The sequence below is a fragment of the Ursus americanus genome, chromosome 23, assembly GCF_024610735.1.
Source record: "Ursus americanus isolate L20-20 chromosome 23, mUrsAme1.1.p, whole genome shotgun sequence".
In the NCBI taxonomy this organism is placed as follows: domain Eukaryota; kingdom Metazoa; phylum Chordata; class Mammalia; order Carnivora; family Ursidae; genus Ursus; species Ursus americanus.
The window spans coordinates 1,181,836-1,194,525 of record NC_142149.1 but is presented as its reverse complement, the minus strand read 5'-3'; the positions used below and the strand labels follow the sequence as shown (position 1 = coordinate 1,194,525).

Below are 12,690 nucleotides of genomic sequence, written 5' to 3'. Positions count from 1 at the left end.
AATAAGGAGTTCTGGTTCAAAGCTATCGAGGCCACTCCCGGCTCATGAGGAGTCTGCATGGCCTGTGGCTCCACGTGGCCCGCCGGACTCTGGAGATCTCCGGGTCTTCTTACTGAGTCACCCCCACCGCCACCCCGTGGTCTCCCCAGCTCCTGCGGTATCACCCCCTCCAGTTTCTCCTGTCACCTCCCACCCTCCCTGGGCCACACCACCTGCCGCTTTGCTAGTATCCACGTGTGGACAGTTGCTGCACTGGCGAGGTCCAGCTCCGAGCACTCGTGGGAGCCCGACTCCAGAAGCCTGTCCGCGTCGGGTGTCTCTGCCGGCCTCCTAGATTCCACACTGAGCGCGGCCCCTTCCCCTGCTTTCCTCTCGGGCCTTTCTCTCCATGCACGGCACCCTTAGCCATGGCTCCGACGCCTCTGAGCCGCCACCCCACACCCCCCATCCTGGTAGCTGTCGGTCCCAGCACCTGTGGCCTCTGGCCTAGGCCCACCTTCCCCTCCAGCAGGCGTCCTCTGCGGGTAGCCTACCATCTCTCCAACGGCAGTCTCCCCCCTCCCCCCACCCCATGCGTGACTCTTACCCAGATACCACCTCCCAGGGACACGGCTCTACTGCACCTGGATCTGACCTCAACCCCATCCTGCTCTCGCGGCCATAGCAGCCAAGGCCGGGCATGTGCCGATCCCTTCCCGTGACACTGGGCTCCTCCAGGGCTGGGCCGGGTCATGCCAGTCACCTTTCCGTGTAGTGCCTGGTGTGAAGCACGCTGTTCAAGTGGTGGCCGCGGACTCCGTAACAGCAGCGCTGGAACGGCCGTTAGAGGCACCATGGCCACCGTGAGGTCGACCTGGGAGCTGCCTGAGCTACAGGGTGCGCTCTAGCGAGGCCTTCTGCTGCCACGGCGTCCCCTCCCCGCTGCCCCTGCCGCGAGCCTCTGTGCTCCACGGCCCACCAGCCTTCCCGGGTCTCTGCTCCGCAGCCGCTAGCTCCTTCTAACCGCCTGCTGCAGCCTAGACCGTGTCTGTGGGCTGCAGAACCAGGGCCCTTAGGTCTCACCGGCTTTGACGCACAACTGGGTAGCCCACGGGCACCATCTCCGGAAGGGGAGAGAAACCCTGAGGACTTCAGTGGGGTCTCCCTGCCCGGCCTCCCACGGGCACCTCAGCCTCTTCTGAGCAGCCACGGCAAGGCACCGGAGCAGAGAGGCAAGTGACCAAGTGACACCACTGGCCTGCTCTCTTCTGTCCCAGACTGGGTCCAGATGGGACAGCTGCCTACCAGGCCCTCCAGGTCCGTGCTCGTCAAACTCGACTCTGCCACAGTTCCCCCTAGCACTTCCCCTGGGACACAATTAAGGGCACACTTTCTGGCCTGCTCCTGCTTCGATGTGAAAGAGAAAAACAGGAAAGGATTATGTTGCGAAGTCGGGACTACTGGTCCGTGTTTCTGGGAAGCAGAGCACCAGAAGGAAAGGGGGAGCCCGACCTGATCATCTGAAATCTGGCAACAACATAGGGTGCCCCAACCCCATGTGAGGACTGGCGGAACAGAAGCCATCACCCTCCGGGAACACCGACCCCAGCTGCCCGACGGGACTGCTCCCCATGCTCTCCGTCAGGCCGAAGCAAGGACTACGACAGGGGACGAGTCACATGGCTCCAGTTCCACACACGTCTCTGTTTTATTATGGCAAAGGTGAAAACACCACCTTCCCCACAACGGCAACCGGTAACATTTATCCCAAAAATAACTCAGTACAAAACAGGGCTGCTTCAGAATTTAAAAAAAAAAAAAAAAAAAAAGGAAAAGAAAAAAAAACCTTTACATGAGTTTTTAAATCCTATTTTAAAACATAAAAGAAACAAATCCATCATTGGCTGCACAGCCCCAGTCCACCGCCCCCTCCCAGCAGGGAGCACGGAGGAGACATCTGGGTCCTGCTCCGCTCGAGGATCTGCCGTGCTCTTTAACTGGTGTCCATCTGAAACACAAGCAATTCACCCTCAACAGGGGGCCCCACGCGTCCAGTCCGCCCCCCAGCCGCCGCCGCCCCTCGCCTGGGACTTACTCTCGCGTTATAAGCGTCCAGCTGGGCATCCAGCTCCTCTGCAGAAAGCTGCTGCTTTGAACTCCTGCCAGTGCCTCTGCCTCGGCCCCGGCTTCCTCCGCGAGCGCCTCTCCGAGTGCCACCGCCGCCAAAACCTCCGGAGCCACGGCTTCTAGCCATCCCGCCTCTGTTTACACTGGCAAGGAAGAGGGGACTCACTCCCGGACCGCGGAAAGGCCTGCAGGCTGAGCGCCCCCAGGCCGCAGGCCCCCACGCGCCCGCGGCCCCGAGCTCACCTCTGCGCAGGTCTCCGCTGCGTGTCAATCTGTGACGTGACGAGCTGGATGTTCATGGGGCGGCCTGCGGCAGAGAATACAAGAGGCGCCCCCGTTAGAGGGCTCAGAGACGCGCCGCGGGGGCACCGCAGCCCGGTCTCCATGCAAGCACCGGAAAGGGGCTCCGTGTCTCCGACGCTCCCAAGAAGGGGAGCGGCCGAGCGATCCTGGTGGGAGAACGAGATGCTGCCAGTGACAACCCCACCGAAAACCTCCTCGCTCCTTCTCAGTCCAGGTTAGGTGGGTGTCTGGCCAGGTGTCCGGGGTGCTCATGGGTGGAAAGGTGTGGGTGGCCTGACGGAAGAAGAACCGGTACCTTTGTCTTTACGACTACAGCCCCGCACTCAGAGGTGTGCTATGGCGGTTCTGAGAAGGCTTCACAGAAGTGAGTCTTCCGGAAGGAGCTGAAGGAGGGGAGGGATGTAGCTTGCTGGATGGGGGTTCACAAGAGGTTGGTCCGGATGTGTGGGGCAGCGTGAGAAGTGGCAGAATGGAAGAGAGAGACAAAGGGGCGAATGCAAAGTGTCCTCAGCCACAGGGGTAAGCCATACTCCTGCACGGACAGCGGCCAGCCCCAGACTCCACAAACGAGACGCAGCCCCTCTATCATCCTGGCTCCAACCTCAGACGCACCATCCAGAGGGACCCCGTTGTACTGTTTCATAGCTTTCAGGGCGTCTGCCTTCCGTTCAAAGTGCACGTCAGCTGTCCCTAAACTGCGCCCGGAGCGGTCGTAGTGCACAGCCGCCTTCTTCAGAGTTCCGAATTCAGCAAAGAGCTCCTGGAGGCCGGAAAGAGCAGCTGTTAGCCAAGTGGCTTCCCTTCTGGTGGCCCAGGGCAGTCCCTGGGAGTGTGAGCTGCTTTGGGGTCACTTCCCTGGGAGGCAGACATGTATGGGGACAGGGCAGTGGTAGTGGAAACCGGGGGAAGGGAGGGGCAGATGGGACAGCAACTTCCCGGAGCAGCTGGGCCTGAGGGCTCCTGCCAGTGCGGGGACCTTACATCTGTACCAGTATGCAGGTAAAGGACCACAGAACCCACCAGTGAAGGGAACAAGATTAAGTCGCTATCTTCTTCAACAGAGGAAAACTGACAACACACCCAAGGACTGTACCAAGAAACAGCAAAGGCCAAGATCACAGAGCAAGGGATGCTATCCGACATATGGACCAGCTCACAGGGCCCGTTGATTCGGGAGCCCTGACCCAGCCCCTCCCCCAGGGCAGATTCTGGCTCACCTTTCCCTCTCCTCCTACTCAAGCCTGCCGCAAAGGCTGAAGTCAAGCGCTGCCATGGAAACTGCCCTGACCTCAGGCAGGCTGGGAGTTGGAGAGGGAACCCAGAGTGTGGGGCTACTCCGGCCGCAGGCACACAGCGGGAAGTGGAGTTCACCAAAAGCGGTTTCCAGTGGATGCCAGAAACCACCTTAAAAAAAGTGTTGAGACACCGTGAGTGCTCACCAGCCTTGCTCTGTCCTCCCACGGTAGTCAAACAAACAGCTGGGCTCCGGGAAATTGAACCCAGGAAGGCCCAGCACCCTGACCCAGCCATCTCTGGGACCGATCCCCAAGATGTCTTTACTTAATCAGAAAACAAGTATATGCCTTTGGAATTCAAACAAAAAACCAAAAGAACAAAAACAAAAACAACCCCCCCAAAAAACAGAAAACAAAACAAAAAACCAAAACAAAACAACAACAAAAAAAGAAAACAAGGAAAAAAAGAAGCTTCAACCAAAGTTGATTTGGGAATCATGCCACTAAAAATACCAGGGGAAAAACAAGGCACGAGTTCCGTTAAGACACGGATCTTGGTGCTCAAGGCAAGTGGAGCAGGGAAGATGCCCAGCACCATCCTGCTTCTGTGCTTTGCCTTTAGGTTTCTACAGAAAAAGATCTTTCTCCTCCCAACAAATTATTAAAACAAATACAAAATAAACAAAACGAACATGCTAGGGGAGTCAATAACACAGGGAACACTCACATTAGGCCCGTCTTTCCCACCAAGAACTGAAAGCTCCGGCAGAGGGTTTTCATTTACAGAACACATCTTAGGGAGAGCAGCAGCTCCTCACGCTATGCTGGGGGCCTGTCTTCCAGCACACTGACCTACTTGTCGGACTTTCAACTGTAGTATGACCTCTGCTTAGCATTCCTGCACCCCTTAGAGGGGACAGTGGCTAGCCCTTGGGTGCCGGGGAGGGCTCACTGTCCTAAGGTGGGAGGGGATTCAAGTCCGCATCCCAAACAGGACCAACTGGTGAGGGTAAACTGCTCACCAAGAAACTCCCGGCCCTTACCTGAATATCAGCGTCGGACACTCCAAAATCCAGATTTGACACCAGCAGTTTCCCACCAGTCTCGACGCCTGCGCCACCCCCAAATCCACTGTCGAAAAGGTCATGTTGCCACTTGTCAGGAAGTTGTTTCGGCTGGAGGAGAAAGAAAACACAAGAACAGACGCAGACCCATGAGTGTCTCTTCAGGACTCTCCCTCGCCCTCACAGACAGGACAACACACTCTCCCCGCCGGGCCGGGAGGGAGACGCACAGAGACCGGTAGCTCTCCCCTTCCCGCCCACGCCGCGTCAGGCCGCAGCCGACCCAGCGGGACCCCAGGGTCCCGCAGCTCCTCCGTTCCCTCCAACCAACTTCCCGCTGCCCGGGCAGCCGCGCCCAACGTCCCCTCGGCCGCCGCCGCCACGAGGCCCGGCGACCAGCCGAGACAAAGGCCGGGAAGATCTCCGCCTCCCGGGCCCGGCCCGCGCGCAACCTCCCCGCCCGGCAGGCGCCCGCGCCCACCGGCCCAGGGCGGCCCGCCGTCCTCCCCGCCGCGCTCCGTCCCGCCGGCCCGCCTCCCAGCCGCGGCCCGCTGCCTCCACACTCACCCGGCTGTAGGGCGCCGGCCGGTTCCTGCCGCCGCCGCCCGCCGCGCCGCGGGCGATGGCCGGCCGGTTCCGGATGGGCCCGCCGCCTCGGTTCACTCGCGCGGCGGCCTGCGCTCCGCCGCCACGGCCGCCCTGGGAGCCGGCCCTGCCGCGGCCCCGGCCTCCGCCGCGGCCGCCTCGCTGGCTCCGGTTCAGCTTAATGATGTCGTCCAGAGACATGTCCATTTTGTCGGCCATGGCGGGCGCCGAATCGGCCTTGGCTCGAGCCCGCGCGTCAGCACGCCGGCGCGTCACTTCCGGGGCCGCGCAGTGTCTTCCGGTGCCGAGTCCTTGGGGAGGCCGAGGATTGGCTGCGAGTGGGTGGTGGGGGCGGGGCGACGCGTGCGCGCTAGGTAGCGAGTTCGGCGGGCGCTGCTGTAAGGTGCCGGGCAGTGGCCGCGGTCGTTTTTATACCTTCCCGCGCGGGCGCTGCCAACGGAAGGCGGGCGGGGCAGCGCGCGGTTAGGCCGACGGAGGTGCGAGAGCGCGGGGCGGAGCGCAGCCGTTAGGGCGGGACGGGCGCGCCGCCCCTCCCCCGCCCTTTCCCGCCTGCCTTCAACCCGCACTTCTCCCCCGCGCACCCACCCCGCGCCCCACTTTCTCCCCAAGCCGGAGCCACGCCCCCTCCCGCACCCTCTCTCCGAACCCGCGCCCCGCCCCCACCCTCTCCCCGCTCTCCCGCGCCTTCTTCCCATCCTCCCTCCCCCGCGTCCGCACCCCATCCCTTCCGCGCACTCCACCCTCTCCCCGCGCTCCTCGCTTTCCCCGCACCGCACCCCTATCCCGCATTTCACCCTCTCCCCGCGCCCTGGTCCCGCCCCGCACCCCCCTCCTCCGCACTCTTGACCGGTGGTGGCGGCACCGACCAAAGCTCTCGCTGACAAGGGCCGCAGGCCGAGCGGTCTGGGTGGTTGTTCCCTGGTGTGAACTCGTAGTCAGCTGGGTTGGGGGCTCTTGTCAACTCTAGGTTAGTATATTCCTTTGAAAAGCACCGTTTGGTTCGTTTTTGCAATTGGTGGAAGCCCGTGCCCCCTTTTGTGGACGCCGGGCGACCGTGCAACTTTTGTAGATACCCTGAATGTGTAAGGAGCCTAGCTCTTGGGGCGCTCTGTCCTCCCAGGGCACCGGGGCCCTGCCCCTGCCGGCCTTGCTGACAAATGTGTGCGTCCGTCCGGATTTCTCAGAGCTCTGGCAGCAGCTCCAGCCCCGAGCTGACCCTCGGGCTCGGAGCGGCTCCCCTTGGGTGCCTAGATGCTGTGGCTGTGCAGACTAAGTGTAGCCAGGTGATCTCTTCCCCTCCACCTGTAGGCTCTGCGGCCATGAAGGTGAAGATTAAGTGCTGGAATGGTGTGGCCACTTGGCTCTGGGTGGCCAACGACGAGAACTGTGGCATCTGCCGGATGGCCTTTAATGGCTGCTGCCCGGACTGTGAGTGTCCCCTGTATTCCCTCCCTCTTGAGCTTTGCCTGCTGGCCTGGCCATGGCATCTCCCCAGAAATACTGCACAAAGTCATTGGGTTTTGGTGTCCCTTTCCTCAAGAAAAGTTGACAGAAAAAAGCCAGGTGTTTGGGCCCACGTTTGTATAAAGAGCTCATCAAAAGTTTTGTAAGAAAAAGTGGTGTTGTCTCTTATTGTGGTCAGACTTCGCTGTGAAGTCCGTGGGGCGGAGAGATATGTTAGAACTCTGTGTTTGGAGATTCTCGAGAGAACAACATCCATTGTAGGGGTACCCCTCCCTTCACCCAGCACACAGATAAGGGACCTTTCCATCTTTGCTTCATGGTTTTCAAGTGTCTTCCAGTAACCTCGAACTAGGACGCCTGGTTCCACCTCAGCCGAGTCTCTGAACGTAACTCCGACCTTTCACGGGCAGGGCTGTCACCTCATACATGACGCGATGATGAGTCCTTTGGGTCACCCCCATTCCTAGTCCTTGCTCAGATTTTTCCGGGTGTCCGTAGGTGTCTCTTTGCTGTGTGATGTGAGCAGGACCCACGACTGCTTGCTTTGCTCTGCCCTGGCGGTTCGGTATTAATACAGAACAAGCCCTTCCGCCTCTCTCTCAACTTTCTCAAGGCATCTGACCTTTTAGCAAGGTTGGTGGGGTGTCTCACAGAGATCCCCCCAGGTTTGATCGGATTTCTTCTTTGTGGTGGTTTTTGATTCATCTTTGTTCCCAGTATGCTCTGTGAAGTAGAAACGCTTTGAGTATATTTTTAAGTCAAAAACAGGTCTTTGCACCAGTGAATTTTGTTTTTAGCCAAACCCGAGTGAACTTAAACAGAAGCAAATTGACCCTTGAAGGAACAGGGGCAATCCCAAGAGGAACATGGGACGTAGGGAGTGCTGAGGGGACCCTCTGTCCCGTGAGTGACCAGGACTTTTTTGTGGGGTCAGGTGAGTGCCCAGAATAATAATTGGGTTTTTACTTCTTACAGTGAAATTGAAATTATTGAATTTTAGTGCAAATACTATTTTATTCTAAGTTTAACCTTTTAAGATTTATATTTATTTATTTGTTTGATGGAGCGCACAAACGGGGGGGGGGCAGAGGGAGAAGCAGACTCCCTGCCGAGCCGGGAGCCCGACGTGGGGCTCCATCCCAGGACCCTGGCATCATGACCTGAGCCGAAGGCAGACGCTTCACCGACTGAGCCACCCAGGCGCCCAATATTCTAGGCTTAATCTTTACATTTGCTTTGGCTGAAAGGAGATCTCCTCTCTCAGGACTTCATCCATCCTGATTTACTCAGATCGGATGTAATCTTAGAAGATCACTGACTGGTTCTAGTTGGTTACGTTTTACTTAGTAGTAGTGCTCAAGATCTGGGTTTATTGAATCTGCTTTAAGTCACACTTAAATGCATCCTTAGGGACACAGCCACGGCTGTGGGCGCCTGGAGGGGCACATACTTGCAGCTTGAGCAACAGATTGTTACCTTCTGGAAGGAGAAGTGCTGGAGAGCCCTGCCCTGGCCGTGGGAAGGGAGCAGTGTGGTGGAGAGGGCCGGGCGCCCGGCTGCTGGCGCTGCGGCTGGGCCTGTGGCTGGCACCCGCGTTTGCCGGTGTACTCAGTTCTGTGGAAGGGGACCTGCCGGCTACAGGGTAGGAGATGCGAGCCTGGTGTTCAGACCCGAGGTCACGTTTGAGAGCCAGTCGTAATGTGCAAAGTGTGTGACAAGCCTAGGTGCTCTTCACACGGATGAAGTGACACCGGGTTTCTCTTGCTAAAGCTGACTCTTGGGACCAACCCAGAGTGAGGCTGTAATCAGCCCAGCCCCAGAGGGCTTTGGGAGTCAGTGTCTTCCTGAGAGGTGTTTTCATTACAAAGGGTTTCCATCCAGACACAACAAGCGCTTGGCTGAGTCACTGTCCCTGCTTCTGTGCTCATCACAGCCTGGGGGGGGGGGGGCGGCTCCCTGCAGGTGATGTTACTAGATGTGCTCCTTTGTCCTAATAAGCCTGGCCCCTCTGAGGCCATGTGGCCTGGGTACTCCACCGTCAGTGGGCCACCAGGGTATCCTCTCTTTGCAGGGGACTCATTCCAAGCTGAGTTCTGCTGGGCTCAGGAAGGCCCTGGGGGCTTGGGGGGATGTAATCTCAGGTGTCCGCACCGAGTGGGCTCTCCTGACATAGGGTCCCCCACTTCCCCCCTCCCCCAGTGGCTGGGGAAGAAAAGTGAGTACAATAATTCTGTATTTGCCAAGTACATAATTTTCTGGTTGTTTTGTCATCAAAGTTTCAGAAAAGCAGTGATGTTTTATTACAAAAAGGATTTTTTAAAAGTTCAAAAAACACCACCCGAACAAGTGAATAAAAAGACGTAGTAGTGGCTGTTGTGACCTGGTGGGATGCAGGCACCCCTGCGGGGCGGGGGCTGCTCAGGGACTGGGGAGCTGCACGCTTTCAGTAGACGTGGAAGGACACTGAAGAGCCCACGCGTGTTCCTGACCTGGCGCCCACACAAGCCACGCAGAAGTGGCAGGTGCCTTGGTGCACCAGGTGCCCGGGCCTCCTGTCCGGCAGAGCAGTGACGTGGAGGTTGCCGAGCGCGGTGAGGTTGGCCGAGAGCCCCGCAAGGTTCCCGGCCCCTCCGTCAGCGAGGAGCAGGTGCCGAGTGGGAGCACGGCGTTGTCTGTGGTGTTACTTTGCAGGATCGTGCAGCCTGTGTTTGGTGTCGAGGAACGGTGGTGGGCACGGGGGTCTAAAGGCAGTCTCTGTCCTGGGATGAGCTCCCAACTTGCAACTGGACGTGTGTTGACATAGAGCTGCTGCCAGGACGAGGTGTCCTGTCTGTCCCGGCCCTGGCTTGTCTATCTGGTCCTTGTGTTTGTGCATCAGAGACATCTGGGTACAGCTGTTCGTGTAGAGGACCCCCGGGTCAGCGATGGGGGGATGGCACCCTGAGGAGGGGTGGAGGCAGCAAGCCACGGCACCTCAGTGCCCACGGGGACCCTGACACTTGGCCTGAGGGAGGTCATTGTGCTCTGTTGGCATTAGCTGTTTGGTGGGATTTTCTTACTTCTCGGGAATCAGAGGAAATCAGAGACCCCTTTTTCTTCTGATGACAGGCAGTGTGGCGGTCTCCCCGTACCCGTCCATAGAAGTAGCATTTCCACGCATGTGGAGTGGAGTGCTAGCAGCATGTGCCCTGGGCCCTGGACGTGGGGCCCTTTCAGGCCAGAGATGAAAAAGAGGTGGGAGGTAGCGGCATGCTTACTCCTGGCTGCTGACAGGTGGGGTCATAACCACCACTCCCCGTACCTGCCGCCTTGGAGAGGAACCTCAGTCCCAAGGCCCCGGCTCTCCTATGCTTGATCAGAAGAAATACTTCCCTGTTCAGATGGATGGCTCTTTGGTGGCGGGGGCAGGGGGGTGTCCCTAGGTAGATTCGTGCTGTAACGGTGGTATCCCAGGTGAAGTGGCAGAGCTGTGGTGTGTCTGTAGACGGGCCCAGACCCTGGGAGGCAGGGCCTGTGGGCTAGGCCAGAGCCCTCCCAGCAACCGAGCACCCCCTCGCAGGGGAGGGCAGAGCGAGGGCCACCATTGCAGGCCTATGCATATGCGCTTGCGTGCACGCACGTGTATGTGTGTGCCTGGGCGTGTGTGTGCATGCATGCGCGGGCATGTGTGTGAGTGTGCGTGCGCTTGCATGCATCCGCGTGTGTGCGTGTGGGTGTGCACGTGCGCGCATGCATCCGTGTGGGTGTGCGTGCATGTGTGTGTGTGTGCGCGTATCCACGCGTGCGTGCGTGTGGGTGTGCACCTGCGTGCATGCATCCACGCGTGCGTGTGTGTGTGTGCGCATGCGTGCATGCATCCGCGTGTGTGCGTGTGGGTGTGCACATGTGTGCATGCATCCGTGTGTGTGCGTGCGTGTGGGTGTGCGCGTGCGTGCATGCATCCATGTGTGTGCGTGTGGGTGTGCACGTGTGTGCATGCATCCATGTGCATGCGTGCGTGTGAGTGTGCGTGCATGCATCCGTGCGTGTGGGTGTGCGTGTGTGCATGCATCCGTGTGCATGCGTGCGTGTGAGTGTGCGTGCGTGCATCCACGTGTGTGTGCGTGTGTGGGTGGGTGTGCATGTGTGTGCGTGCATCCACGTGTGGGTGTGCATGTGTGGGTGTGCATGTGTGTGCGTGCATCCACGTGTGCGTGCATGCATGTGTGGGTGTGCATGTGTGTGCGTGCACGCTGCACAGTGTGCTCGTGCTCCTGAGTTCTGTCTTTTCTGAAGCACAAGGTGTGAGAGGCTCTGGACAGGAACCCCCCGCCCCCGGGCCGTGGGGGGCTGGGGCAGGTGCCGGACATCCGGACATCCGCAGGTCCCTTGCTCTGTGTGACCGGCCTGGTGCTCTCGCCCCTCCCGCAGGCAAGGTGCCGGGCGACGACTGCCCCCTGGTGTGGGGCCAGTGCTCCCACTGCTTCCACATGCACTGCATCCTGAAGTGGCTGAACGCGCAGCAGGTGCAGCAGCACTGTCCCATGTGCCGCCAGGAGTGGAAGTTCAAGGAGTGAGGCGCCCAAGCCCCGGCCGCGGACTGGCCGGCCGCACTCTCCCCTGGCGACATTCCCCTCTGGGCCGCGACAGGGTTGACACGAGGACTGGAGCTGCATTTGTTTTCCTTCAAATGGTGACGCTTTTATCCAATAAGTAGAACTCATTAAATTACCTGAACCTTGCTGGAGGCCTCTGGTTGCCTGTTTTCTTGGGCCTGGTGCGGCCTGGCAGTGCGTTGCTAGGAAAACTCGCGAGTAAACATCCCGGTGCGATGCCGCCAAGGCTCTGAGTCACAGCCCTGGGAGGAGAAGGAGCGCAGGATCAGCCAGAAGAGCCCGGGGCAAGAGTGACTGGCTTTGGGGGCTGGAAGGCCTGGTGGGGCACATACCCTGGGAGGTGCATGTTTGCCAGCAGGAGAAGCGAAGCGACAGTGGCGCAAAGGCCTGGGGCCCGTCATCTCGCCTCTCACCTGCTCGAAGCTGGGGGCCGCCTCGCAGACGAGGCCATGGGACTCTGATTCGGCGCTCCTGCTGCCGGTGGTCTCAGTCCCTTCTCCCTTGTTCCAGCTAGAGGCCAGCTTGAGCATCTGGGCTGTGACGTACCCAGTGTGGGCCACGTCAGGGACATCTGTGTCCCCAGGTATCTGAGGTCCTCTGCTTAGAGAAGAACAGCCCGTGGGAGGCTCCTTCGGACACCTCTGTTAGTCCACAGCTCCAGGTTGGGGGTGGCCCTGGGGGCCATGGTCCCAGCCCTGGGAGTCTGGGCTACTTCTGGACAGACCGCTGCAGGCGGCATGTCCCTGGGAGCTGCAAGGAGTCACTTGGCACTAGCGCTTTCCTCTCTGTTCCCAAGGGACACCCCTTGGGGGTCACTGCCCTGTGCCTCGCGGGTGGCTAGCTGTCGAGCACTCTGACACTGCTTGTCCTCAGCGCATGGCGGAGGGGGGGCAGACCAGGGAGTTCACTCAGGCTGGCCTCCTGGTCCGTCACTGCCGTGGCACTCTACTTCCTGTCTGGATGTTGTCCCCAGAGGGAAGGAAGCTTTGAGGACCACCACCCTTCCCCAAGCTGGAGGGCCTATGTCCCGTGTCCAGAAACCCAGCTGCCAGGGCGCCCGTGCCGGTGTCTGTCCGGGGGAGGACACGCCTAAAGGAAGACACGTTGTGACCAGGGTGTTTAGGGAGCACACTTCCCTGCCACTTGGACTCTTTGCACTGTGTTTCCTGGGCTCCAGCCTGCTGATCCCTGGGCCTGCTTGGCCTCAAGCTGGCCACGCACTTGCCTACCAGGTCCTGTCCGCATCCAGCCCTCTGTCCCCTCCAGGAAGCTCGGGGCCCCTGCGAGGTCCTCTCAGGCCTGCGGAACCTCAGCCTG

At 59.6% G+C, this 12,690-nt stretch overlaps 2 protein-coding genes across 4 annotated transcripts; one reads left to right on the top strand and one right to left on the bottom strand.

The window, feature by feature from the left end:
* Positions 1-1,663: 1,663 nt before the first annotated feature.
* ALYREF (Aly/REF export factor) lies at positions 1,664-5,557 on the bottom strand. Its single transcript, XM_045774998.2, has 6 exons — positions 5,276-5,557; positions 4,688-4,819; positions 3,022-3,169; positions 2,350-2,413; positions 2,075-2,249; positions 1,664-1,987 (listed from the first exon to the last, which is right to left on the bottom strand). Exons 1-6 carry the CDS (start codon positions 5,510-5,512, stop codon positions 1,973-1,975), a joined length of 771 nt encoding a protein of 256 aa, XP_045630954.1. The 5' UTR covers positions 5,513-5,557; the 3' UTR covers positions 1,664-1,972.
* A 94-nt stretch (positions 5,558-5,651) lies between these two features.
* Positions 5,652-11,499, top strand: ANAPC11 (anaphase promoting complex subunit 11). Of its 3 annotated transcripts, none has more exons than XM_045774996.2 (3): positions 5,652-5,790; positions 6,623-6,742; positions 11,189-11,499. In XM_045774996.2, the coding sequence occupies exons 2-3, from the start codon at positions 6,634-6,636 to the stop codon at positions 11,332-11,334; spliced, it is 255 nt and encodes an 84-aa protein (XP_045630952.1). In that variant the 5' UTR covers positions 5,652-5,790; positions 6,623-6,633; the 3' UTR covers positions 11,335-11,499. The 3 variants fall into 3 exon arrangements, with proteins under 3 accessions (XP_045630952.1, XP_045630950.1, XP_045630953.1); XM_045774994.2 differs by having other exon boundaries at positions 5,658-5,691; XM_045774997.2 differs by lacking the exon at positions 5,652-5,790 and adding an exon at positions 6,032-6,281.
* Positions 11,500-12,690: the final 1,191 nt, after the last annotated feature.